Source organism: Muscardinus avellanarius (assembly GCF_963383645.1).
Source record: "Muscardinus avellanarius genome assembly, chromosome: 10".
Classification (NCBI taxonomy): domain Eukaryota; kingdom Metazoa; phylum Chordata; class Mammalia; order Rodentia; family Gliridae; genus Muscardinus; species Muscardinus avellanarius.
In genome coordinates, this window is record NC_137796.1 from 69,255,256 (window position 1) to 69,282,756 (window position 27,501).

Below are 27,501 nucleotides of genomic sequence, written 5' to 3' on the forward strand. Positions count from 1 at the left end.
ATTGCTGGATCCAGGCTAGCCTGAGCAATTTACTGAGACCTTGTTTCAGAAAATAAATTGGGATTAGGGTATAACTCATACAGTGCCCCCAGTAAAACATACACACACTTTTTTTTTTTTTTTTTTTTTTGCAGTACTGGGGATGGGACCCAGAGGCATTCTACCTTCGAGCCCCACTCCCAGCCCTATTTTTTATTCTTTATTTTGAAAAAGGGTCTCACTAAGTTGCAGAGGACCTCACTAAGTAGCTGAGGCTGGCTGGCCATGAACCCAGATCCTCCTGTCTCAGCCTCCCAAATCCTGGGATTAACAAGCATGCACCACCATGAGCAACTCTCACAAACACATTCTTGAGGTAGGGTTGGGGATGTGGCTCAGTGGGGAGTGCTCACCTAGCATGCATGAGACTCTTTTTTTTTTTAATCCCCAGCACTGAGGAGGGGAAGGGAGGGAAGTACTTGAGACAGAGACAGTAGGATCCCAGGTTCCTAGCCAGCCTCATCTATTTAGTGAGGACCTTCGCAGCTTAGTGAGACCCTGTTTCAAAATAATAAAATAGGACTGGAGTGTAGCCCTTGGGTTCGATCCCAGCACCACAAAATATAAATAAAATAAACTGATGTAAATCAGTAGTTCTCAACCTAGGGATAGTTTTGTTCCCACTTGGCAATATCTGGAGATATTTTGGGTTGTCACAACTAGGTGATATGGAAGGGGACACTACTGTCATCCAGTTGAATAGAGACCAGGCATTTTTTTGTTTGTTCTCAGGTACTGGGTATTGAACCCAGGGACATTCTACCTTCGAGCTACAACCCCAGCCATCATTATTATTTTATTTTTATTATTATTAGTATTATTATTAATTATTATTTGCGGTACTGGGGATGGAACCCAGGGGCATTTTACCTCTGAGCTACACCCCTAGCCCTATTTTTTTTTTTTTATACCAGAGATGAAATCCGGGGGTGCTCATTTCTGAGCTATACCCCCAGCCCTGTTTTTTAATTCTTTTTTTATTTATCTTTTGTGGTACTGAGGGTGGAACCCAGGGGCTTTTCTACCTCCGGGCTATACTCCCAGACCTTTTTTTTTTTTTTTTTGGTTGTACTGGGGTTTCTGGAAACCCGTCTACCTACACTCCCAGACCCTGAGTTGCAAAGGGGCCTCACTAAGTAGCTGAGGCTGGCTGCAAACCTATCTCTCCGTTGTATCCCAACCCTCTTTGATTCAGTTTTTGGTCTCAAACGCCTGGTTCAGAGGACCTCCAAGAGTCCCGGTGAGGAGCACCCAGATAAGCGGAGCCCCCCGCCCCAGAAGTCCCCAGCCTGCCAGCCCTGACCTCCCCAAGACTCCCTCTGGGTTTCCCCGAGTTTAGGCGAGTCACTATGGCTTGAAGGTCCTGTTCTCACTGCCACGACCCCGAGTAACGAGTCCGGGCGTCCTCTCGTTGGCCGGGGGCTAAGCCTGGATACCTGAGGCGGGCTTCGAGGGGTTTGGCAGGAGAAGCTTGGCGAAGGGTCACAGATCAAGAAGGACGGAGGTCCCTGCCCGAGGCTCGAGCCCCTTACAACCCTGGAGCTACAGGTGGGAAAAGTCAGGGCCGCGCAAGCACCCGCGCATGCGCGTGTCCACCCGAAGCAATCGCGACCCGGCTCCACTCCACCAACCCAGGTCCGAAGCGTGTGCGTACCCTGGAGGGAACCGTGATGGCAGAAACGAACGAGAACGTGCCGGTCTGGCTACCTCGACTCAAAACCCGCGTAGCGCATAAGGGCAGCGGCTTAACAGAGGAGCGCGAACCGAACTCTTGCCCTTAATAGGCATGGCGGCGTTGGACTCTCGGACATCTCGGCATTTGTACCCAGGCCCACAAGAAAGGGGAAGTATTTTCGGGTCGAACATCCGCCAGGCGCGCCTGCGGTTCCGCTTCTGGAAGTGCGCATGTGCGGAGAATCTGCGCATCCCGCCTGGGTCGAAGGGCGCCTTTTACGTCGTTCTGGATTGGCCCAAGCACACGATACGTCTGTGTGCGCGCGTGTTGCTGGCGCTGACCCGGAAGTTATCGCTCCCCTTAAAAGCCTAGGCCCGGTGCGCGCGGCCTCTTCCTGTCTGTAACTGGGTGGCGCGTGGAGCACGCGGAGCGACCGAGACGCCCCGGCTGTACTCTCAGGTGAGGCTGCTGAGGGGTCCGGGCTCCAAGGGACTGCCCGAGGTCTTCCGCGGAGCCGTGGGTGGGCCCCAAATCCTAGACTTTCCGTCTCTTGAAACTTCACTTTTCTGCCCGGAAAACGAGTCCCCAGGAAGCGGGCGCTGGCAAAAGTTACTTTCAGCTCCTTGGTGTACCTCTGTTTCAGTAGCTCTGCGGCTCAGCGTGGCCCCGGGATTTTGATTTGGACTTTTCAGTTGTTCACTGAGATAGGAAGTTTACGTTTTTATCGCTCCGCCATACGCTTTTTGATCTAGACAAGTTCCTCCCCTTAATAGCAGACCCGGGTGTCGGGCCAAATTAGGAACTTTTACATTCATTATGCCCGCGAATTTGCACGGTGGTCCCTGATGCCAGTTAACGTTACTATCTGGCGGATGAGGAAGCTGAGTTAAAAGCAGTTTGTCGATTTCCCAGTCACGTAATTGGCATGACTGGGATTAGGTTCTCAGCAGATAGAATGTAAGGGTGTTTAATATTTAACATCTGCAGAGCCATTGTAATGTGCCCGTGCAGTAGCAGTTGATGAGATGACTTCCAGGTCTTAGGCCCATGGGTGCTGTGTGAGAGCTTACAAATGGGAGGCTTTCTAAGACTGGGGGAGATGGTTCGGTTTTTTTTTTTTTTTTTTTTTTTTTTTTTTTTACTCCCTTCTAACTCCTCAGTTTGCTACAGTATGGGGGGGTCAGCCTCGGATAGTTGGCAGGTGTGCTTATGCTGCAGGCTGGCTGGGCCCTGACTGTTTCTTCATCCTTTTACCCTGTCCACAGGATGACCGAGTGGGAGACAGCCGCGCCGGCAGTGGCAGAGACCCCTGATATCAAGCTTTTTGGGAAGTGGAGTACTGATGATGTGCAAATCAATGACATTTCCCTTCAGGTAAAGGGGACATGGATGGCTTTCCTGCCTGGGGTTTAGGAGCAAATATAGAATCTTCCACAAGAGGACACTTGAAACTTTTAGTTGTCCTACCAAGTCAGTAGCTGAACTGATGGGTAAAGGAGAGACCTCTGGACCACCACATTCACTCTTTCTTAAATCCTAGGCATGGTGGTTCATGGGATGATGCCAAGCCCAGTACTTGAGAGGCTGAGGCTGGAGGGTTGTAAGTTCAGGGATGGTTTCAGAGACCTAGAAAGAACCTGTTCTAAAACAAAAAAAGGACTAGGATATAGGATAAGTAGAATGCCCCTAGGTTCAATGCCTAGAAACCAGCATACACTTATCCTGCAGAAAGGTTGCTTTTGTTGTTTTGGGTTCTGGGGATGGAACCATGTAACTCCAAGCTACGCCCCCAGTGGAGTTTTTTTGTTTTGTTTTCCCCAGACCTATTTTATACTTTATTTGGAAACAGGGTCTCCCTAAGTTACTGAGAGCCTCACTAAGTGACTGAGGCTGGCTTCGAACCTGTGCAGTTTCCTGTCTCCGCCTCTCAAGCCCTGGGATTACAAGCATGCACCACCACGCCTGGCTATTTTGTTTATTTATTTTGCTTACTTTGAAACAGGGTTTCCTTAGGTTGATTTGAATCTTACTACTTGCTGAGGCTGTCCTCAACCTAAGATATTCCTGTCTCAGCCTCCCAAACACAGGTATTAATGATTGTGCACTACTACACCCGACTTGCTGCTAGTTTTTAAACTCAATTATTTCTTTTTTAGTAGTGTCATTTCCCATATATATATTGTGTGTGTTGGATTTTACTTTTTGGTAGAGAAATGCTCATAAATTAGCGCTGGAGCTATAACTCAGTAGTGGAGCACTTTTCTTTGTTTTTTGGTTTTTTGTGTGTGTTGGTCTGGGGATGGAACCCAGGGGCATTTGACTGCTGAGCTACATCCCCTGCCCTTATTTTTTATTCTTTGAAACAGAGTCTCACTGAGTTGCAAAGGACCTCAATAAGTAGCTGTGAGGCTGTCTGCAAACCGTGATCCTCCCCAATGCTGAGATTACACGCCCAGCTTAGTCCTATTATTCAATTTTGAGACAGGGTCTTGTTAAGCTCATGAGGTTGATCTGGAACTTTTGATCCACCTGTCTCCACCTCTTTCATACTGCAATTCCCAGTATAAAGTTGGAAGACCACCACCCACATATCCAACCAGACACCAACATCCCCACCCACCTTGGCAGCATTGATAAACTCATCTGCCAGGCACTCAGCGATGGTCTTGATGTTCCGGAAGGCAGCCTCCCGGGCACCAGATAGCCTAAGGAGCACAGGGGATCAGGCTGCACCAGCAACTGTAGCCTTCCAACAACCCCAGCCCAGCCTCAACAGATGCTGGCTACCATACTGTCACCCACTGGCCTGCTGATACTACATACATGGGGAACTGACTTCTTGCCAGAATGCAGATCAGACAGAGGGCTGAAGGAGTAAATGCATGTGTGTGCAACACACACGTTCCTGTCCCAATGCTAGGAGACCCGACGTAGCAACTCTCTTTCCTCCTTTCTTTATCTTTTGTATGCTGGGGATTGAACCTAGGGGCAGTCTATCTATGAGCTGCACCCCAGCCCTATTTTATGCTTTATTTTGAAATAGTCTCACTAAGTTGCAGGGTGCCTCACTAAATAGCTGACTTGGCCATGGACCTGCAACCCTCCTGTCTCCGCTTCCCAAGTACTGAGATTATAGGCATGGGCCACCACACCCTACTCCAGCTTTTTTTTTTTAACCTTGCTCAATTTGTTAGACTATTTGATCAGTTGGTTGATCTTGGCACCCTTGTTGAAAATCAGTTGCCTATGAATATGTCTCTTTTCTGGACTTGAATTATACTCCATTTGTATATTTATGTTTATACTAGCACCATATTGTCTTGGTTACTGTGGATTCATAAATTTTTGAAATTGTAAAGTGTGAGTGCTCCTATATTATTCTAGTACTGACCTGTCTTACTTCCCTCTTACCTATCCTTTCCCCCTACCTTTTTTTTTTTTTTTTTTTTTTGCAGGTGGTGGAACCCAGTATGATTACCATTTTTAGCACCGAGTATACCTCCAACCCTCAACTTATTTTCCTCCCTACCAGGGTTTAGTGCATTGTATGACACTCAGAAACTTGCTTTTGTGGGCCCTTCCTTTACTTAAAACATTAACAGTTATATTTTCCAGGCAGTTCGGGTGCACCTTGTAAATCCAGTATTAGAGAGACTGAAACGGAAGAATTGCATATTTGAGCCCAATCTCAATAACTTACTGAGACCTTGTTTTTGTTTTTTGTTTTCTGTTTCACTGGGGATTGAACCCAGGGACAGTCTTATCTCTGAGCCATACCCCAGCTTTATTTTATTTTTTAGTTTGAAACAGTCTAGGTTACTAAGTCTTCCTGCATTGTTTAGGTTGTCTTCTGCAATCCTCCTTTCTCAGCCTCCCAAGTACTGGGATTTTAAACGGGCAACTATGCCCAGCTCAGCCCTGCTAAAACCCTGTTTTAAAATAAGGTAAATTGTGCATGGCAGTACATGCTTATAATCTCAGTATTTGGGAGAGTGGGACAGGAGGATCACAGTTTCAGGGCCAGCCCCTGCAATTTAGTGAAGCCCTCACAACTTAGATCCTGTTTCAGAGTAGAAATAAAATAGGGTTGGGGGTGCAGTTCGGGAATAAAATGTTCCTAGGTTCAATCCCCAGTACCCATCACCTTCCCCCACCCCAAAATGGAACCATATTGATCCCGTCATAAACAGTGACTTGGTAAATCAGTTGTTCGGGTTTAATATTCTCAAAGCAAGCTGGGCGTGGTGGCGCACACTTGTAATCCTCGCGCTTGGGAGGCTGAGGCAGGAGGATCGCACAGGTTCGAAGCCAGCCTCAGCTACTTAGTGAGGCTTTCAGCAACTTACTGAGACCCTATTTCCAAATAAAATATTAAAAAAAAGGTCTGGGAGTATAGCCCGGAGGTAGAAAGCCTCTGGGTTCCACCCCCAGTACCACCAAAAAATATATATATATCTTCTCAAAGCAAGCAGGACTTAACATCCACTTCCCCTGTAGAGACAGATTTGGCTTACAAATACCTTGAGGGGGGCTATTCTGAGTGGGTCCTCAGTACCCCTGCCCTGGACTGAGACCCCTCCAGCTCCTGTCTGCCTCTTCATCCCCCCTCCCTGTTTTTCCCAGGATTACATTGCAGTGAAGGAGAAGTATGCCAAATACCTGCCCCACAGCGCAGGACGGTATGCCGCCAAGCGCTTCCGCAAAGCACAGTGCCCCATCGTGGAGCGCCTCACCAACTCCATGATGATGCACGGCCGCAACAACGGCAAGAAGCTCATGACTGTGCGCATAGTCAAGCATGCTTTCGAGATCATCCACCTGCTCACTGGCGAGGTAGGCCTCTGGCAAGGCAGGCTGTGCCCTTGGCACATACTGAGGTGGCACAGTATGGGTGCCAGGCTCATCATCTGGGTGGTAGTCAGCCTGCTTTAGGGTTGAGGGTTAGAGGAGGGGATATGTGGGACTCATAGCCCTCTACTCTGCTAGAACCCTCTACAGGTCCTGGTGAATGCCATCATCAACAGTGGCCCCCGAGAGGACTCGACACGCATTGGGCGAGCCGGGACAGTGAGGAGGCAGGCTGTGGATGTGTCCCCGCTGCGTCGGGTGAATCAGGTGGGCATGGGGCGTGCACAGGTGGCAGGGTGAGGGCAGCCAGCAGGAGTGGGTGGAGTCCTGCCCAGGGCAGGAAGGTTTGTCCTGTCTGCGTGTTTTACCTGGAACCTCACTTCCTCAAGGAAACCTTCCTGGGTTCCCACCCTGTGTGGAGTACATCTGGCTCTGGGCCCCTGGGAGGTCTGGTTTCCTCTGTTTTCTATTGCATAATTTTGTGCTGTATGTGCACTTTTTTAAGGAGTTAGTTGTGCTCATTCCCACAAGTTTCTCCCCAGATCTGTGGGTGGATACCTTAAGACAAGGTTGTTCTCGATCTCTCCCCAAGGAATTAAGAAGTGATAAAATATCAAATGTGTCATTTATGCACCTGTCCCGCATGCCCTTCACCTTGTTAGTCAAAGGTCCAGGTTAAGAGCTTACTTTGGGCCTCCTAGCATTGGGACAGGAATGTGTGTGTTGCACACACATGCATTTACTCCTTCAGCCCTCTGTCTGATCTGCATTCTGGCAAGAAGTCAGTTCCCCATGTATGTAGTATCAGCAGGCCAGTGGGTGACAGTATGGTAGCCAGCATCTGTTGAGGCTGGGCCAGGGTTGTTGGAAGGCTACAGTTGCTGGTGCAGCCTGATCCCCTGTGCTCCTTAGGCTATCTGGCTGCTGTGCACTGGTGCCCGGGAGGCTGCCTTCCGGAACATCAAGACCATCGCTGAGTGCCTGGCAGATGAGCTCATCAATGCTGCCAAGGTGGGTGGGGATGTTGGTGTCTGGTTGGATATGTGGGTGGTGGTCTTCCAACTTATACAACTAATCACCTGTCTCCTTACAGGGCTCTTCCAACTCCTATGCCATTAAGAAGAAGGATGAGCTGGAGCGTGTGGCCAAGTCCAATCGCTGATTCCCCAGTTGCTGTTCAATAAACTGTGCCCTTGGGGGCAGGTCCATCTGTCCATTTGGTTGTCTCTACTTGGGTTGGGGAAGGTGGCCATGCTGGCTCATGGAGATAAGGATACTTAACCTTCCTGTGGGTGTTGATTGTAAGGCTAGGTTCACTCGGGAAACACTCTTGGCTCAAAACAGTAACAGCTTAGGGCTAACAAATTAGTGGGTCATGATGCAAGTCAGGTGTCTTTTGGGGGTGGAACCCAGGGGCTTTCTACTTCCAGCCTACACTCCCAGACCTATTTTATATTTTATTTGGAAACAGTCTCACTTAAGTTGTTGAGAGCCAGCCTCACTTTGAACCTGCGCAATCCTAATACTGGGATTACAAGTGCATGCCACCACACCCAGCAGTCATGTGTCTTTAGTATTCCAACAGGTTTTTGAATGAGGGACCAGGGTGTCTGACCTCTTAGGGGCTTGGGAGTGGGCTGCAGATGATTCTGAGGTCATGCTACCCAGAAGCACCCCTAGGTAAAGATGAAGCACTAGTGCTACACTGCAACTTCCCAGCCCTTTGGCTGCTGGCTGATCAGTATCCCCTTGGCTCAGGCTCTACTAGCTTCACTCTGCTGGGGTTCCCCTGGGGCTTCTCTAACCACCTTGTGTGATTGTAGCTGGGTTCCTGTACAGTAGTGCTGCTACCTAGGGCTCTGCGATTATGTCATGCCACAGGTGCTGGGACCGTCTGGAGCCCACCCAAGTGCTGAAGCTAATGGCACCTACTGGAGGGTTTTGTGGTGCTGAGAGTCTATCTTGCCTCAGAGCTATTCTCCCCTGACCGTTTGTTTGGTGTGTGTGGGATTGAGCCCATAGGCATTCTTCCCCCCCAAACAGCTACTTTTTATTTTTGAAATTTAGCAAGTAGCTGAGGCTAGAAAAAAACCTCCTGATTTCTCTTGTCTCAACCTCCCAAGTACTGGGATTGAGTGTGTACTACCATGTCTGCACCCCCCTACCCTATTTTTAGCTGGCCTCACTAAATTGATGAGAGTCACTACTTGCTGAGTCTGTCCTTGAACCTATGGTCCTGCTTAGCTTCCCAAGTACTTGGGTTATAGGTGTCTGCCACACCCAACTCTAGTAGAGGTTTTGGTGGGTGGTCCCGTACCTGCCTGTCCTGTGCCATCACCTTCAGCCACCCCCGACATCCGGACCAAGTCAGGCTAGGTGTTCCTCCTGGGGGCGGGGCAGGCAGCTAGACGGGTTCCACAGGTGCCTGAGAACCTAGGATGTGGAGTGGGTGGCCCCAGACCAGTGCCCTCCCCTGAGGAGGGGCGCTTGGATGCCTAGCTGCAGTCAGGCCAGGCACAGGTCAGAACAGGAGGGACGCCTGGCCAGCCAGAGGGAGGAGGCAGCGACAGGTAGGCAGAGCCCCCCAGGCTGGCCAGGGCGGTCACGGTGAGAGGCTTCTTCCCGCTTGTGGGTTCCCCTCTTCTCTGCTGTCGTCCAGGGGAGTCTCCTATGGGCCCGCAAGAGTATCTGCCAAGCTTTTCTGGAGGTGCTCACCTTGTTCCTCTGTGTTGAATTCTCCCTATCTACGACTCAGCCTCTGTCTCTTCCTCCCTTTTGTCCCTGGGACCTGTCCTTCCCCGTCTCTTGGCTGGGGACTTGGGGGCACCTCTGGATCCTTCCTGTGCCCTCCGCCCCCTCTGTTCTCAGCTAGAGCTGCCCCTTCGGCCTACCCTGCACGACGGGAGCTGTCCGCCCTCCCCTGGGTCCCCTCACCCACCCCCACCCCCCCGAGACCTGGCCGGTCCCCTCCCGGCCTGACGCCTGTCCCCGCAGGTGGGGTCCCGATGCCGTGCCCGCGGCCGCCCTGGCTGCGCCGCCCCCGGCCCGCCCAGGGCTCGGCGCCCGGCTCCCCGCGCGCGGCGGAGGACGAGGACGCCGAGGACGAGGCGGGCGACGGCGGCCCCGGCGCGGGCCCCATGCTGGCCCCCGCCTCGCCCGCCGAGTGCCTCATCTGCGTGTCGCCCTTCGACGGCGCGTTCAAGCTGCCCAAGCGCCTGGACTGCGGCCACGTCTTCTGCCTCGAGTGCCTGGCGCGCCTGTCCCTGGCCACGGCGGGCGGCGGCGCCGCGGTGTCCTGCCCCGTGTGCCGCGCGCCCACGCGCCTGGCCCCGCGCCGCGGGCTGCCCGCCCTGCCGCCGCCGCCCGGGCTGCCGCCGCCGCGGGGCTCCGTGCGCTTCGACCGGCGCCGCGGGCTGCTCTACCTGCGGCCGCCGCCCGCGCCCGGGCCGCGCAAGGGCCGCGCGCCGCCGCCGCCGCCGCCGCTGCGCCTGGGCCGCCCGCTGTCGCGGCGCCCGTCCCTGAGCAGCCCCGCCTGGGCCTTCAACGCGGCCGTGGCGCTGGCCGTGCTGGTGGCCGCGGGGCTCGTGGTCTCCGGCGTCTACATCTTCTTCCTCATCCCGCACGCCGCCTCCTCCGGGCCCGCGCGCCCGCAGCTCGTGGCGCTGGCGCCCGCGCCCCCCGGCTTCTCCTGGCTCCCGCCGCGGCCCGCGCCCGGGACGCCGCGCCCCACCCCCGCGGGCCCCCCCCGGGGCCCCGCCCCCCCGGGAGCGGCGGAGGGCGCGCCCGAGCGCGAGGGGGGGCCCGAGGACGCCGCCGAGCCGCAGGGGGCGCCCGACGGACCCGCGGACAGCACGTGGGGGGCAGAGGCTGGCCCCGGCTGGGCCCTGCAGGAACGGGGCCGGAGGAGGGCGTGGGGACCGCAGTAAATGCCCCGCCCTTAGGCCTGGGGGCCAGCCTAAGGGGGCTTTAGCAGGGCCCTGCAAAGCACCCCTTCCTTCAGTTTGGGCATCGCAGACAGCGTCACCCACCATGGGACACGAATCCTCTCAAGCGGCAACCATCACAGGCGTTCCACGGGGCTCCTGTTCCCTGCGGCGGTCACCTCTGATTCCCGTGGCTGACCAGCTGAGGGTGCCCTGGTCCTGCTGGAGGTTACTTCTGAACTTCATCTCAGTGGGGAACACCCCGATCCTCGTGCCTGTGGGAGTGCAGCTGGCCTCTCCCCACTGACATCACCAGGGACTCTGCCGGGGCACCCCAGCCAGCACCAGGTTCTGAGCCGGTCCTCCTTTGGGCTCACTGCAGTGACTGGGGCCCCATCTTTGGAAAGCAAAGCTGCTGCTGCAGTTTTTCCTTGGTCGTGCCCTTCCCTGTGACTTTTTTCCCTGGTCATGCCCGGGCATCCAGTGTGTGAGCTTCGGTTTTTATTCTACTGCCTGCAGGTTGGGCCTGGGTATACAGTTGTTACCCTACACACCTGGCTGGGACTTGACTCAGGCTCGGAGTGGCAGAGGCGGCCCTGTCAGGACTGTGAAGAGCCCTGTCTCTTAAAGACAAGTCTCCCACCCTGATGCTAAGTGCCAAACTGCTCTGGGAGCCTTGACTTCCCTACTGGGTTGTGTCTTCTGAGACTCTCAAAATAGAATGTGGGACAGCTGTGGTCATCGGAGCTCACGGAAGCCAAGTTTGTCCACTGGATCAGACAGGAGAATGCGAACAGGCAAGGCCCAGGCTTCCCTGGCTAGTCCGAGGGATCCTGGCCCCTCTCCTTGCCTGCCTGAGCCCCCATCACCCCCAATTAACTTTATCAGGACCAATGACTGCACTTCCTCCTCCAGGTCTCCATCAACCCACCTCTCTCCTCTGAGCCCAGTGGAAGGCTGAGCTTTCCCAGTGTACAGCAGCCTCCAGGGAAGGTGGCCAGAAGCCTTGGTTTAAGTCACAGGGGGGGGGGGGAGGCAGATGGCAGCTACTCTCTATACAGACTGACCACATCCCTCTGGGACCCTCATCCTGCCTCACCTCCCCTGGAACGGAAAGCTATGTGTTGGGGTGGGCACCTAACATTTTCTAAAAAAAAAAAAAAAAAATGTGACTTCTATGCAGATGGAGGCTCCTGCCTGATGTGTTTACATGTGTATTCCCAGCACTGGGCATGCAGTGGACGCTGAGTGGTTGCTGGGGAATGACAGCACGGCAGATGACCGAGAGGCAGTCTGGGAATGCTTGTGGCACCCAAGGCTTGCCTGTTCCCAGCCACTCTGGGCCCAGGCATGTCTTCGGAACTAGTTCAGGTGCAAGCTGCTGCATCCCAGTGGAAAGCCAGAGGAGGAACATGAGGGAGTCCAAGGGTGTGTCTTCCCGGACCAGTTCTTGGCTGCCAGTGTCACCCACAGGGGCTGGGGCCAGTGTACTAGGTCACTGAGAAGTCACAGCCCAGCTTCGCAGGAAGGGAGCCCAGCCTGGCAGGAATGGGGATGGTGGTCTGTGTTCATTTTCTCTGGCTACCGTAACAAATGGCCCTCAACCCAATCTCATCATCTCATGGTTGGGCAGCCCAGAAGCTCCGAAGCATTTCACTGGACTGAAGTCAAGGTTTCTACAGTCAAGGAGGCTCTGGGAGAACTATTTGCTTAACTCTTCTAGTTTCGAGAACTGCTTGTTTGGGCTCAGCATGGTTCCTTCAAAGCCAGCAGCCGAGCACCTTCAAATGTCTCTGACACTCCTGCCACCTCTTTCAATTAGGAGGACTCTAGGCATACATTGGGCCCACCCAGTTAATCCGAGATAATTTTCCACCTCAAGAGTCCTTAATTTAGCTGGGTGTGGTGGCACATGCCTGTAATCCCAGGACTTGGGAAGCTGAGACAGGAGGATCAGTCAAGTATGAAGCCAGCCTCAGCAATTTAGTGAGGTTCTCAGCAACTTCGTGAGAACTTGTTTCCAAATAAAAAATAAAATCAGTCTGGAGGCTGAGATGGGAGGATCGCGGTTCGCAGACAGCTTCAGCTACTTAGTGAGGCCCTCTGCAACTCAGTGAGACCCTGTTTCAAAATAAAGAATAAAATATAGGGCTGGAGGGAGGTAGAACACCCCTGGGTTCCATCCCCAGTAACACACACACACACACACACACACACACACACACACACACACACACTCAGTCTAGTCTTGAGTTGTAGCTTGTAGTGTTATACTCAAAGTCTGGGATCCCGTATTCCTGGGATACTGAAACTTAGGCCTAGCGTGTTTGCTGTATGAGTGAAGCCTGTCACAGCCCCACTTTGGTCCTACAGTAGATAGAATGCCCCTGAGTTCAATCCCCAGCACAATCATAATAAAAAATAAAAAAGATTAATAAGAAAGAATAAAGGCCATCCAGGGAGGCAGGGCTGGCTTCTCCCTGCTTAACCAGCTTCTTCTTAGGGGGCTCCTGTGGCTTCTTCAACACCCCAGCTGGGGCCTTCTTCTCTCCTCTCCTAAAAGGAGGCTGATGATAGAGCCCAGAGGCTGCTGAGCATCCTTCTGCAGACTACTACCTCAGTGCCTCCTTGCCCACAGCCCTTAAACAAAAGGGCTGCCCCAAACCAGCCAGCACAAGATAAGACTGGGGAGGGCGATTCCTCCCACCCCATCCCTAGGCTTCAGCCCAACTCCTCCTTCCTCCCAGGCTCTGAAGTTGACCCTCCTTCTGCCTACCCACTGCCTACCAGACATTCTGGCCCTCACACACCTATGCATGAAGCATCACTTTGACACTTGGCCCCAGGCTTGCTTCTCCTCCAGGGTTTTGGTGGCCAAGAAGTAGATGGGAGGGCAGTTTCAGAGTCTGGCATGGGTGGCCAAAGGGCCGGTATGGGCAAGGCCTCAGTTCTATTTTCTGTAATATGGGCGGCAATAAACCCTCTAGTTGTGGGGAATTTATTCACCTAAAAGTATTTATTGGTTGCCTTCTGTGTACCAAGGAACAAGGACTGGCCTGGCAGAGGTGGAGCTGAGCAGAAAGAGCTGAGTCATCCTTCTGGCCACAGCACTGTCAGCCCATGAAGGGGGGTCCTGGGGCCCCAATTCCTCAAACCTTTCCCAAGTCTGTCCCCCACCTTCCCAGCCAGGCCAGAGGCTCCATTCTTTTTTTTTTTTTTTTTTTTTTTTTTTCCTCTGTACTGAGGATTGAACCCAGGGGCATTCTACCTCTGAGATACATCATCCTCAGCCCTATTTTTTATTCTTTATTTTGAAACAGTTGCAAAGGGCCTCACTAAGTAGCTGAGGCTGTCCTCAAACCCTAATCCTTCTGTCTCAGCCTCCCAAATGCTGGGATGACAAGTGTGCCGCCATCATGTCCAGCTCAGAGGCTCCGTTGCCATCATGCCCGGCTCAGAGGCTACATTCTGTGGGAATTCTCTGGCCTTTTCTTAGCGAGGGTCAGAGAGGCCCCTGCCAGGCACCTGTTCCCAGCCTTAGCCCTGATCTCAGCATTCTCTTGTGGTCAGACAGAGAAACTAGAAGTCAAGACGGGTGCCCTGATGGACTCTAAGAACAGAAATGTCCAGACTGACAGTTGGGGAAACTGAGGCTGACCAGCAGGGAATGGTGGGTTCAGGAAGCTTTCAGCAAAACCTCTTCTTGGCCTAGCGTGGTGGTGCATGCCTGTAATACCAGTACTTGGGAAGCTGAGACAAGAGAATGACAGGTTCGAGGACAGCCTCAACAATGTAGTAAGACTCTCAGTGACCTAGAGAGACCCCATTTCAAAAGACATCTGGTACTTGGAAGGCTGAAACAGGATAGTGACCAATCCCCAGCTACTTAGTGAAGCCCTCTGCAACTTAGTGAGACTCTGTTATTAAAATAAATAAAAAGCTGGGTGTGGTGGCGCACACTTGTAATTCCAGCATTTGGGAGGCTGAGACAGGAGGATCGCAGTTTGTGGACAGCGTCAGCTACTTAGCGATGCCATTTGCAACTCATTGAGACCCTGTTTCAAAATAAATAAAAAATAGGGGTGGGTGCAGCTCGAAAGTAGAATGCCCCTGGATTCCATCCCCAGTACTGCAAAATAAATGAAAAATAAAAATAAATAAAATAAGGCTGTGGGTGTAGCTCAGAGGTAGAATGCCCCTGGGTTCAATCCCCAGTACCACAGACAGACAGACAGACACACACACACACACACACACACACACACACACACACACACACACATGCCTTCTCCCCTCCACCTCATGCTTTGGCAGACTCCGTTTTCCCTCTTTCCCGGACCACACAGCCACAGTTCTCTCTTCTGCCTTAGTTTTTTGTTTGTTTATTTGTTTGTTTTGTTTTGTTTTGGGGGGGCGCGCACTGGGGATGGAATCCAGGGGCATTTTTACCTCCGAGGTATACCCCTAGCCCTATTTTTTAGTCCTTTTGTTTTTATTTATTTTTTTTTATTTATCTTTTTGCTGGTTTGGGGATGGAACCCAGGGGCATTTGGCCTCCGAGCTACATCCCCTGCCCTATTCTTTATTCTTTATTTTTGAAACAGGGTCTCACTAAGTTGCAGAGGACCTCACTAAGTAGCTGAGGCTGTCAGCGAACCGCGAGCCTCCTGTCTCAGGCTCCCGAATGCTGGGATTACAAGTGTGCGCCACCACACCCGGAGGCCTTAGTTCTTCCTTTCACCCTCTGACTCAGTCTTCTCGGTTCCCTCGCACCCTCCTCAGATCACGCTGCGGAAGTCTGGAGGTCAGCAGAAGCTCTCAGGACTATAGAGGCGGGACTGTCGTCTCTATAGCAACTAGTCCCGCCTTCACTGCTAGCGCATTGTGTCGCCGTGGCAGGTCTGATAGGAGGAGCGGGAAATGAGCGTCAGAACCAATGACCAATAAGAAGCTTGAGGTCTGCGTTGCTATGGTGACGATGCACGCCTGCGAAGAGCACTAGTCTAACGTGCGTTAAGCCCTGGGTACCATCCCCAAACACCAGCATAAGCAAAACAAAACAGACATCGTAAATAGGAACCCAGCAGGCTAACTAGAGCTGGTGACCAATTAAAGCCAAGAACGGCGTTACTATGACGACCGCGTGGCTACTGAGACCCAGCCGGGCCAGATCCACCTGGAGGGAGAAACAAGACCAGTATGAGTAGTCAGCTGGAGAGACCGAAACCCAGAGAACTCAGGCTGCCGGGCGACGGGAGGAAGCGTGAACGACAAGCAAAGGGCCAGATGGCAAATGCCCAGGCCGAAGAAGGGGCCCAGGTCATCGGAGGCAACTCACCTGCCCACCCGCGCAGGACTTCCCTGGTGGAGGGCCGCTGCACATGGAGGGATTTGCTTTTGAACGCAAATGAGTACATTCTTTCTCACTTCGGATTCAGATTATTAGATTATATAATTAAGAGTGAATAGCTGGGCAAGGTGGCGCACGCCTATAATCCCAGAATTTGGGAGGCTGAGACAGTTGGATCAACAGGTTCGAAGCCAGCCTCAGCAATTTAGTAGAGTCTGTTTTAAAATTAAAAAAAAAAGAAAAAGAAAAAAAAAGCCAGGCGTAGTGGCGCACGCTTGTAATCCCAGCATTCGGGAGGCTGAGACTGGAGGACTGTGGTTCGCGGACAGCCTCAGCTACTTAGTGAGACTCTCTGCAATTTAGTGAGACCCTGTTTCAAAATAAAGAATAAAATATAAGGCAGGGGGTGTAGCTCAGAGGTAGAATGTCTCTGGATTCCATCCCCAGACCTGCAAAAAAAAAAAAAATTAAAAAAATTAAAAAAAAAAAGGCTTGAGCCGGTCGTGGTGGTACACGCTTGTAATCCCCAGCTTGGGAGGCAGAGACAGGAGGATCGCGCAGGTTCGAAGCCAGCCTTGCTAGTTTAAGAGATCCTGTTTCCAAATAAAAATTTAAAATAGGTCTGGGCGTGCAGCCCGGAGGTAGAAGGGTTACATCCCCAGTACCACACACACGCGCACGCGCGCGCACACACACACACACACACAGGCTAGTGGTGTAGCTGGGAGGTAGAGGAGTAGAGGAGGATCGCAGGTTCGAAGCCAGCCTCAGCAATTTATTGGGGCTGGTCTTCACCCCTCGACTCCAAAGCGCCGAGTTCCCCTCTCTGGGGACTGATGCTTCCATATTAATGATCAGTAAATACTCCACATTGGGTATTGGACGTTTCCAAACAGTCTCCGAGAAACCAACTATTTTATTTATTTATTTATTATTTATATATTATTTATTTATAAACAAATTATTTATTTATTTTATTTTTTTTGCAGTACTGAAATGGAACCAGGGGCATTCTACCTCTGAGCAAAACCACCAGCCCTATTTTTTATTCCTTTTTTTTTTGTGTGTGTGTGTGTGGTACTGGAGGTGGACCCCAGGGGCTTTTCTACCTCTTGGCTATACTCCCAGTCCTATTTTTATACTTTATTTTTATATTTTTAATATTTATATTATTTTTATATTTTTATATTTTATTATATTTTTTATATTTATATTTGGAAACAGGGTCACACTAAATTGCTGAGAGCTTCACTAAGTAGCTGAAGCTGGCTTAGAACCTATGCAATCCACTTGTCTTAGCCTCCCAACCATTGGGATTACAAGCATGCGCCACCACACCCAACTTTATTCCTTATTTTGGAACAGGGTCTCACTGAGTTGCAAAGAGCCTACTAAGTAGTTGAGGCTGTCTGAGAACCCTGATCCTTCTATCTAAGCCTCCCAAATGCTGGGATTACAAGCTTGTGCCACGACTCCTAGCAGAAACCAACTATTTGAATGTGATACTGGAGATCGAACCCATGGATAAATTTCCAGGCCTTTTTGTTTATTTGTTTATTTTGTGTGTGGAGGGGTAAAGGATATTGGGGATTGAACCCAGGGGCATTCTATCTCTGAGCTACACCTCTAGCCCTATTTGTATTTTTATTTTGAAACAGGGTCTCTTTGAGCCTCAGCCTCCTAAATTGTTGGAATTTTAAGTGTCAGTGCCTGGCAATCTAGACTCTTTCTTTCTTTCTTTCTTTCTTTCTTTCTTTCTTTCTTTCTTTCTTTCTTTCTTCCTTTCTTCCTTTCTTTCTTTATTGGGGAGGTAATGGTACTGGGATTGAAAATGGGCATTGAACCTCTGATGTAAGCCCCCCTTTTTTGCGGTACTGGGGATGGAACTCAGGGGCATTCTACCTCTGAGCTACAACCTCAGCCCTATTTTTTTATTCTTTATTTTGAAACAGGGTCTCACTGAGTTGCAAAGGACCTCACTAAGTAGTAGCTGAGGCTGTCTGCGAACTGCGATCCTCCTGTCTCAGCCTCCTGAATGCTGGGATCTTAAGTGTGCGGCACCACTCCCGGCTCCCAGCCCCTTTTTTGGCCAAGGCATTCTGATTGAGTGTGTCCCTGCTGCCTTTTACAGTGGATACACCATCCTGTATTTGATAGTTAAGTGCTACCACTTGGCCTTTGCTATTCTAGGGCTCCATCATCCCACGGAAATCAGCTTCCCCATATCAATGGCATAATCTAGTCGTAGCTGGTTTACACAGAGATTTTTCCTTTTTGTGTGTGTATAGTAATGGGACTTGAACCCAGAAGCATTCTACCTCTGAGCTACACCCCAGCCCTTTTTTTAAAAATTAGTTTGGAAACAGAGTCTCACTAGTTTGAAGAGAACCTCAGTTAGTCGGGCGTGGTGGCACACACTTGTAATCCCTGCACTTGGGAGGCTGAACAGGAGGATCACGCAGGTTCGAAGCCAGCCTCAGCTACTTAGTGAGGGTTTCAAAAACTTAGTGAGACCCTGTTTACAAATAAAATATAAAATAGGTCTGAGATTGTAGCCTGGAGGTAGAAGGCCCCTGGGTTCCACCCCCAGTACCACCAAAAATAAATAAATAAATAAATAAATAAATAAATAAATACCTCAGTACTTGCTGAAGCTGTCCTAGAATCTGCCATCCTTCTGTCTCGGACTCCCAAGTACTGAGATTACAAACATGTACCATTACGCCCAGTTACACAGAGATTTCAACGCTGTAGGTCCTCCTCTCACTTATGTATGTCAATGACAATAGTAAAGGGAATGTCTTTTGTATCATTTATTTATTTGTTTGTTTATTTCAGTGCTGGGGATAGGTCCCAGGGGCATTCTACCTCTGAGCCACACCCCCAGCCCTGTTTTTTTATTCTTTATTTTGAAACAGGCTCTCACTGAGTTGCAGAGGGCCTCGCTAAGTAGCTGAGGCTGTCCACGAACTTGGATCCTCCTGTCTCAGCCTCCCAAATGCTGGGATTACAAGTGTGAGCCACCACACCTGGCTTGCTTGCTAGTTTTCTTCTTTCTTTCTTTCTCTCTTTCTTCTCTCTCTTTCTTTACTTATTTATTGTGTTTGTGTTGTTGTGGAGATTCCTCTCTGGGACTTGGGAGAGACCTGAAATGAAGGCACGGACAATTGTCTCTTGGACAACTGACAACTTTATTCTCTAGGACTAAGGTTTTGTTTGTTTTTTGCGTGTCTGGGGATGGAACCCAGGGGCATTCGACCTCCGAGCTACACCTCTACCCTATTTTGTATTCTTTATTTTGAAACCAGGCTTAACTGAGTTGCAAAGGGCCTCACTAAGTAGCTGAGGCTGTCCGCGAACCGCGATCCTCCGGTCTCAGGCTCCCGAATGCTGGGATTACAAGTGTGGGACCGGTCTCCCGAATGCTGGGATTACAAGTGTGGTCACCACGCCCGGTTTAGGACTAAGTTTTTATACCCTTTTTCAGCTATACCAAAACCATAACTTCAAAAGAAAGAAAGACATATATATATATATATATATATATATATATATATATATATATATTTATTTATTTATTTATTTATTTATTTTGTGGTACTGGGGATGGAACCCAGGGACCTTCTACCTCCAGGCTACACTCCCAGACCTATTTTATATTTTATTTGGAAACAGGGTCTCTTAAACCAGCAGAGGCTGACTTCGAACCTGCGTGATCCTCCTGTCTCCACTTCCCAAGCTCAGGGATTACAAACGTGCGCCACCACACCCAACTGGACATCAAAGTATAATTTTAAGCACAATACAGAATGATTGATATAGAACATACGTCATATGCTTGCAGAATACAATCATCGATGGGAAATTAAAAAACAAGACGGAACAAAAAGGCCTGGTTAAAGATTATTAAAAGCATGACTGTGCCCGGCGTGGTGGCGCACGCTTGTAATCCCCGCGCTTGGGAGGCAGAGACAGGAGGATCGCGCAGGTTCGAAGCCAGCTGCGTGCTGGTTTAGGAGACCCTGTTTCCAAATAAAAATGTAAAAATAGGTCTGAGAGTGTAGCCCGGAGGTAGAAGGGCTTCCAGGAACCCCAGTACCACCAAAAAAAAAAAAAAAAAGCATGACTGTGGCCAGTCTGTGGCCAGTTCCCGCTCTCACTGGTAGGCTGGGGGCGTGAAATTCCAGAAAGACGAGTCACCCAGAGTCTCTGAGGCTTGGCCTTTCGCCAAACTGCCTTAACTCTCTCGGAACCTTTTGTTCCTCAGGCTTCATCCATGTCCTCCATCATGTTATGGGATTGAACCCAAGGCCTCCCACATGCTGGACAAGTGCTCTACCGCTGAGCTACATCCCCAGCCCTCTCTGGGTCTTCTTGTAGAGCATAGTTGAGGGTAGTGGTATATTTTCTATTGCTGTCATAATAAATTTAGCAGCTTCAAAGCTGAGTGTAGTGGCAAAAGCCTGTACTCACAGTACTTGGGAGGCTGAGACAGGAGGATTGCAGGTTCAAGGACAGCCTCAACAAGTAGTGAGACTCTCATCAACCTAGTGAGACTCTGCTTCAAAATAAAAATAAAACAGGGCTGGGAGTATAACTCAGAGGTAGAAGTCTCCTGGGTTCAATCCCAGGTACCACACACACACACACACACACACACACACACACACACACACAGAGTAAATAAAAAGGCTGAGTGAAGTTCAGAGGTAGAATGTAACTGGGTTCAATCCCTAATACCAAAACACACAAAAATTAGTTTCAGAAAACAACACAATGCAGTTTTTATTTTGTTTCCTTTGTGTGTGTGTGTGTGTGTTTGTGTGTGTGTGTGTGAGAGAGAGAGAGAGAGAGAGAGAGAGAGAGAGAGAGAGAGAGAGAAGAGACTAGAGAATGAACCCAGGGGTATTTTACCTCTGAGATACACCCCCAGTCCTTTTTATTATTTATTTAGAAAGAGGGTCTATCTAGATTGCTGAGAGTCTTTTTACATTGCTGAGGCTGTCCTCATATCTACAATCCTCCTATCACAGCCTCCCAAATACTGGGATTACAGGCATATGCCACCAGGCCTGGCACAGGTCTCAGGAGGCCAAATGCGAAGTGTGGGCAGGGCTGTTCTTTGCTGAGGCTCTAAAGAGGAGTGTTTGTGTTTCCCTGGTAATTTGGATTTAGAATGTGGCTCCTTCTGGCTATAGGACTGAGGTCTCCATTTCCTTGTTGCTGTCCTCTGAGGACCATTCTCACCTTTTGTTTTGTTTTGATTTTGTTTTCTTTTTTGAACTGAGGTGAAACCCAGGGGCTATACTCCTAGACCTATTATTTTGTGTGTGTGTGTGTGTGTGTGGTACTGGGGTTCTTGGAAACCCTTCTACATCCAGGCTACACTCCCAGACCTATTTTATATTTTTTTTATTTGGAAACAGGGTCTCATAAGCCAGCGAGGCTGGCTTCGAACCTGCACGATCCTCCTGTCTCTGCCTCCCAAGCTCAAGGATTACAAGCGTGCGCCACCACGCCCGGCGTTCTCCTAAACCCGTTTTTTTCTTTCTATTTTATTTGGAAACAGGGTCTCACTAAGTTGCTGAGAGCCTCACTAAGTAGCTGAGGCTGGCTTCGAACCTGTGCGATCCTCCTGTCTCAGTCTCCCAAGGGCAGGGATTACAAACTGCACCACCATGCCCAGCTTCATTCTCACCTTCTACAGGCCACCGCCATGTCTTAGTTTATGGTCAGTAATGGCAGGTCAGTTTCCTCATGCTTTGAAATTTTCTCCTGTTTTTTTTTTTTTCTTTACATCTGACCTACACACAAGCCATGTTTATTGTTCATTTTGATCCTCACTAAGTTTCTGAGAGTCTCTCTGAGTTGCAGAGACTGGCTTTGAAATCACAATCCTCCTGTCTTAGCCTCCCATCATGAGTCGCCATCATGCCTGGTTTCAGCCTTTTCTTTTCTTTTCTTTTCTCTCTTTCTTTCTTTCTTTCTTTCTTTCTTTCTTTCTTTCTTTCTTTCTTTCTTTCTTTTGTTCTTTCTTTCTTTCTTTCTTTCTTTCTTCCTTCCTTTCTTCCGGTGGTACTGGGGTTCCTGGAAACCCTTCTACCTCTGGGTTTCACTCCCAGACCTATTTTACACTTTTTTATTTGGAAACAGGGTCTCTTAAGCCAGCTTGGCTGGCTTAGAACCTGCGCGATCCTCCTGTCTCCGCCTCCTGAGCGCGGGGATTACAAGCATGTACCACCACACCGGCTTATTCTTTATTTTGAAACAGGGTCTCACTAAGTTGCAGAGAGCCTCACTAAGTAGCTAAGGCTGGCCACAATCTGTGATCCTCCTGTCTCAGCCTCCCAAGTACTGAGATTACAAGCATGTGCCACCACGCCCAGCTATATGGTATCCTTTCTATAAGTGCTCACGTGGACTCAGAAGACTCTCCCATACCACAGTCCTTGCAGTTCTCATTACTGCCATGCAAATTAGGTGCAGAAACCATCTGAGCCCCAGAGGCACATGTTCCAGGTGGCAGTTTATCAGAGCCAGCCACAGATGACAGATGATAGCCTATTTAATCAGTGCTGCTACATGCCAGGGTCACTGTCATCCTGGTGCCCACTGACCCAAAGGCAGGAATAAGCCAATTCCAAATTCCATCTTTGCAGGCTGTCTCTGGAGACCACTGCCCAGTCAGAAGAGAGAACCACACCATGATTTGAACATAGGAAGTTTAATATAAAAAAACTATTAGCCAGGCATAGTGGCACAGGACTGCAATCCCATTACTTGAGAAGGCGAAACCAGGAGGATTGCAGATTCAAGACCAGCCTCAGCAATTTAGAGAGACCCTCAGCAAACTAGGAAGACCTGTTTTAAAGTAAAAGAAAATAAGCCGTAAGTGGGGCACATGCCTGTAATTCCAGTATTGGGGAGGCTGGGACAGGAGGGTCACAAGTTCCAGGCCTGCCCTAGTAACTTAGGTGACCCTCAGCAATTTAGAGAGACTATGTTTAAAAAAAAAAAAAAAAAAAAAAAAAGCCAGGCGTGGTGCACGCTTGTAACCCCAGCATTTGGGAGGCTAAGACTGGCGGATCACAGTTCACAGACCACCTCAGCTCCTTAGGCCCTCCACAACTTAGTGAGACCCTGTTTCAAAATAAAGAATAAAAAACAGGGCAGGGGGTATAGCCCAGGGGTCAAATGCCCCTGGATTCCATCCCCTGACCCACAATAATTAAAAAAACAAATGGCCTGGAGTTGTGGCACATGCCTGTGTTCCAGGTACTTGGGAGGCTGAGACAGAAAGATGAAGGTTCATGGCCAGCCTCAGCAATTTACTGAGGCCCTCAGCAACTTAGACCCTGTTTCAAAATAAAAAATAAAAGCCGGGCGTGGTGGTGCACGCTTGTAATCTCAGCATTTGCGAGGCTGAGACCTTGGGAGGCTGAGACCAGAGGATTGTGGTTCTCAGCCTCAGCTACTTAGTGAGGCCCTCCGTAATTTAGTGAGATCCTGTTTCAAAATAAAGAATAAAAAATAGGGCAGGGGGGTGTAGCTTGGAAGTCAAATGCCCCTAGGTTCCATCTCCAGGACCCCCCCACACACACACACACAAATAGGGCTAGAGATGTAACTCAGAGGTTGAATGTCCCTGGGTTCAATCCCCTGTATCACAACAAGAAAAAAATAGGACTGCAGGTATAGCTCTCTAAGAGAATACCCCTAGATTTTATTCATGTACAAAAAGAGGAGTCATCCAGAGGTGAAAAGGAACCATTCAAGTGTGTGTGTGTGTGTGTGTGTGTGTGTGTTCTTTTTTTTTTTTTTTTTTCAGGTCTGGGAATGGAACCCAGGGGCATTCGACCTCAGAGCTACATCCCCTGCCCTATTTTTTATTCTTATTTTGAAACCGGGTCTCACTCACTGAGTTGCAGAGGGCCTCACTAAGTTGCTGAGGCTGTCTGAGAACCGCGATCCTCTGGGTCTCAGCCTCCTGAATGATGGGATTACAAGTGTGCGCCACCACGCCCAGCTTGTTTTCTTGATTTAATTCAGAAGCATTCTACATCTGAGCTACACTCCATCTTTCTTTTCTTTTCTTTCCTTCCTTCCTTCTTTTCTTTCTTTCTCTCTCTTTCCTTCTTTCTTTCTTTCTTTCTTTCTTTCTTTCTTTCTTTCTTTCTTTCTTTCTTTGTACTGGGGGTGGAACCCAGAGGCTTTCTACCTCCGGGCTCTACTCCCAGACCTTTTATATATATATATATATTCTATTTGGAAGCATGGTCTCACTAAGTTGCTGAGAGCCTCACTAAGCAGCTGAGGCTGGCTTCGAACCCGTGCGATCCTCCTGTCTCAGCCTCCCAAGCGCGGGGATTACAAGCGTGTGCCACCACGCCCGGCTCGCTCTTTCTTTCTTTCTTTCTTTCTTTCTTTCTTTCTTTCTTTCTTTCTTTCTCTCTCTCTCTTTCTTTCTTTCGGTGATACTGGGGTTCCTGGAAACCCTTCTACCTCTGGGTACACTCCCAGACCTATTTTATATTTTTATTTGGAAACAGGGTCTCTTAAGCCAGCTTTGACCAGCAAATCCTCCTGTCTCTGCCTCTTAAGCGTGGGGACTAAAAATGTGCGCCACCACACCTGGCTTTCTCTTTGTTTTTTTTTTTTTTAATGAAAATTCTCTAATTTGTTTTTTATATTCACTGAGATTTTTATTTTTATTTTTTAAATTTTTACTGGTGCATTGTAATCATATATCATATTGGAGTACAAGACTTGAGAGGATATACAAGCACACATCATCCAATCAGCCCTCATCCAGTCCCCATCCCATTCCCTCCCCCTCCCTTATTTGTTTATTTTTTATTTGTTTAGCAGTACTGGGGATTGAACTCTGGGGATTGAACACAGGGGCAGTCTACCTCTGAGGTATACTCCTAGCCACATTTTTAAAATTTTATTTATTTATTTATTATTTGCGGTACTGGGGATGGAACCCAGGAGCATTCTACCTCTAAGTTACACCCCCAGCCCAATTTTTTATTCTTTGTTTTGAAACAGGGTCTCACTGAGTTGCAAAGGGCCTCACTAAGTAGCTGTGGTTGGCCGCGAACCTGTGCTCCTCCTGTCTCAGCCTCCCATGTACTGGGATTACAGGCATGTGCCACCATGACAAGTGCAATGTTGCATGTCTATAATGCCAGCTACTCCAGAGACTGTGGCAAGAGGATTGCAAGTGAAAGGCCAACTTAGTGAGATCCTCTCAAATAAAAAGGGCTGGGGGTGGCCAGGCATGGTGGCACACACTTGTAATCCCCGTGTTGGGAGGCTGAGACAGGAGGATGCCGCAGGCTTGAAGCCAGCCTCAGCTGGTTTAGGAGACCCTGTTTCCAAATAAAAATATAAAATAGGTCTGGGAGTGTAGCCTGGAGGTAGAAGGCCCCTGGGTTCCACCCCAGTACCACCCCCCCAAAAAAAAATTCTGCCTACAAAATAAGCTTAGAAATAGATTTTCCTTGCCAGGTGTGGTAGCGCATGCTTGCAATCCCTGTACTTGGGAGGCTGAGACAGGAGGATCCGGGATCCGGGTTTGTGGCCAGTGTCAGCTACTTAGTGAGGCCTTCTGCAACTTAGTGAGATTGTCTCATAAAAAATAAAAAATCAGAGGTAGAATGCCCTTGGGTTCAATCCCCAGCACCACACACACACACACAAACACACACACACACACACACACACACACACACACACAATAGATTTTCCTTTTCTCAACCAGCCTCACCAACTTAGTGAGACCCTGTTTCAAAAGTAAAAAAATAGCTGGGCATAGCGTCGTATGCTTCTAATCCCAGCATTTGTGACGCGAGACTGGAGGATCGTGGTTCGTGGACAGCCTCAGTCACTTAGCAAGGCTCTTCGCAACTCAGTGAGACTGTTTCAAAATATATAAAGACTAAACTGGGAGTGGTGGCTCATGCTTGTAATCCCTGCATTCAGAAGGCTGAGACAGGAGGACCACATTTCAAAGACAGCCTCAGCTACGTAGTGAGACCCTTTTCCAAATAAAGTACAAAATAGGTCTAGAAGTACAGCATGGAGGTAGAAAAGCCCCTGAGTTCCATCCCCAGTGCCACAAAAATACATACATACATACATACATACACACACATATACATACTAAAATACAGGGCTGGGCATAGCTCGGAGGTAGAATGCCTTGGGTTTCATCCCCAGTACCGCAAAAATGAGGAAAGAAAGAATAAAAAATAAAAACTAGGGCTGGGGGGGGGTGTAGCTAGAGATAGAATGTCTTTGGGTTCAACCTTCCAGTCCTGAAAAAAAAAAAAAATAAAAAAGAATCCTAACTTCAGAATTATGAGCTAATTTTAGGACAAAATCCTATGCTATTTAATGTCTCCCCCTTTCCCTAGTAAATTTTTTCCTATTATGTTACTGATGCTATACTACACTAAAGTTTACTCCCTTTTCATGCTGTATGGTGCTAAAGTTTACTCCCTAAACCAGACGCGGTGGTGTGCATTTGTAATATCAGTACTTGGGAGGCTGAAACAGGAGGATCGCAGGTTCAAGGACAGTTTCAGCAAGCAGGTCTCTTAACCTAGTGAGACCCTGTTTCAAAATAAAAATTAAAAAAAAAACAGGGCTGGGGGTGTAGTTTGGAGGTAGAATGTTTGGACCCTGAAAAGCTAGCACCCTCCTGTGTTTAAAAAAAAAAAAAATCCAAAAACTTGCAGCTCTTTTGTGTGGTTTGCACTACCTCTACCCCCCAAATACCCACCCCTCAAATAATACTACCTTCCTTTCGGTGCTGACACCATTCTTGGTATCAGCCCACCTGCTTGCAAATGTTGGAATAAAACTTTGCTCCCAGCAGGGCGTGGTGGCGCATGTTTATAATCCCAGCAATCGGGAGGCTGAGACAGGAGGATCCAGGTTCGCGGACAGCCTCAGCTACTTAGTGAGGCTCTCTGCAACTCAGTGTGACACAGTTTCAAAACAGAGAATAAAAAATGGGCCTGCGGATGTAGCTCCGGAGGGAGTATGCTCCAGGATTCCATCTCCAGTACCGAAATAAAAAACTTTGCCCACCCCGCCCCATTCTTGAGGCCTGGCTCCTCTTCAAGGACCTTCAACCCAACTTTGTGAGCTTCTGGCTGCTCACAAAGGCTGCAGCACGGAACCTTCGCCATGGTCTGGCGCGCCTAAGTTACAGAGACGGAGCTTCCTCTAGACTCATAGCCTCGTTGCTCGATTTTCCGCAGGCCCAGGAGTCTCCTGGAGGCCGCCGCCTCCTCTTTCGGATGTTCGGATCCATTCTCAATCGGTGGCCAAACGCCCGGCCTGCGCGGCGCGGCCGAAAACGCCCCCTTCTGGATCGTCAGTAACTGGACTTCACGGCCGGAAGGCGAGATGACTTATGAGAAACGTAGTTCGCGTGCGGCGTTCTAGCCCCGCCCTCTTTTGTTGCCTTGGCAACGACAAGCTCTCTCGAGTAGCTATGATGTCACAGGGGGCGTGGTGCCCGCGGGGCACCGTGCCGGCGGCGGGGCGCAGGGGCGGGCTCCGGCGCTGCCCGGCGGTCGGGGTTGGCGCCGGTGGGTGGGTCCCAGAGCCTCCGGACCCCGCTGCGGCCTGGATGGAGGGGCGGGAGCCGC

At 49.7% G+C, this 27,501-nt stretch overlaps 2 protein-coding genes across 2 annotated transcripts; both read left to right on the forward strand.

The window, feature by feature from the left end:
- The first annotated feature begins 2,120 nt into the window (after positions 1–2,120).
- Positions 2,121–7,777, forward strand: RPS5 (ribosomal protein S5). Its single transcript, XM_080704126.1, has 6 exons — positions 2,121–2,173; positions 2,980–3,088; positions 6,338–6,547; positions 6,701–6,829; positions 7,475–7,573; positions 7,656–7,777. The coding sequence occupies exons 2-6, from the start codon at positions 2,981–2,983 to the stop codon at positions 7,722–7,724; spliced, it is 615 nt and encodes a 204-aa protein (XP_080560252.1). The 5' UTR covers positions 2,121–2,173; position 2,980; the 3' UTR covers positions 7,725–7,777.
- Positions 7,778–9,567: 1,790 nt separating this feature from the next.
- On the forward strand, positions 9,568–10,488 carry RNF225 (ring finger protein 225; the record flags this gene model as incomplete). The annotated part of the gene is made up of 1 exon (XM_080704124.1): positions 9,568–10,488. The coding sequence occupies one exon, from the start codon at positions 9,568–9,570 to the stop codon at positions 10,486–10,488; it is 921 nt and encodes a 306-aa protein (XP_080560250.1).
- Positions 10,489–27,501: the final 17,013 nt, after the last annotated feature.

What these genes read in the sequence shown, in the direction of transcription:
- RPS5 (XM_080704126.1), top strand. Translation starts at nt 2,981, where the DNA reads ATGACCGAGTGGGAGACAGCCGCGCCGGCAGTGGCAGAGACCCCTGAT. An exon ending in TCAATGACATTTCCCTTCAG is followed by an intron (nt 3,089 to 6,337) that starts GTAAAGGGGACA and finishes TGTTTTTCCCAG; the next exon opens with GATTACATTGCAGTGAAGGA. An exon ending in TCCACCTGCTCACTGGCGAG is followed by an intron (nt 6,548 to 6,700) that starts GTAGGCCTCTGG and finishes CTACTCTGCTAG; the next exon opens with AACCCTCTACAGGTCCTGGT.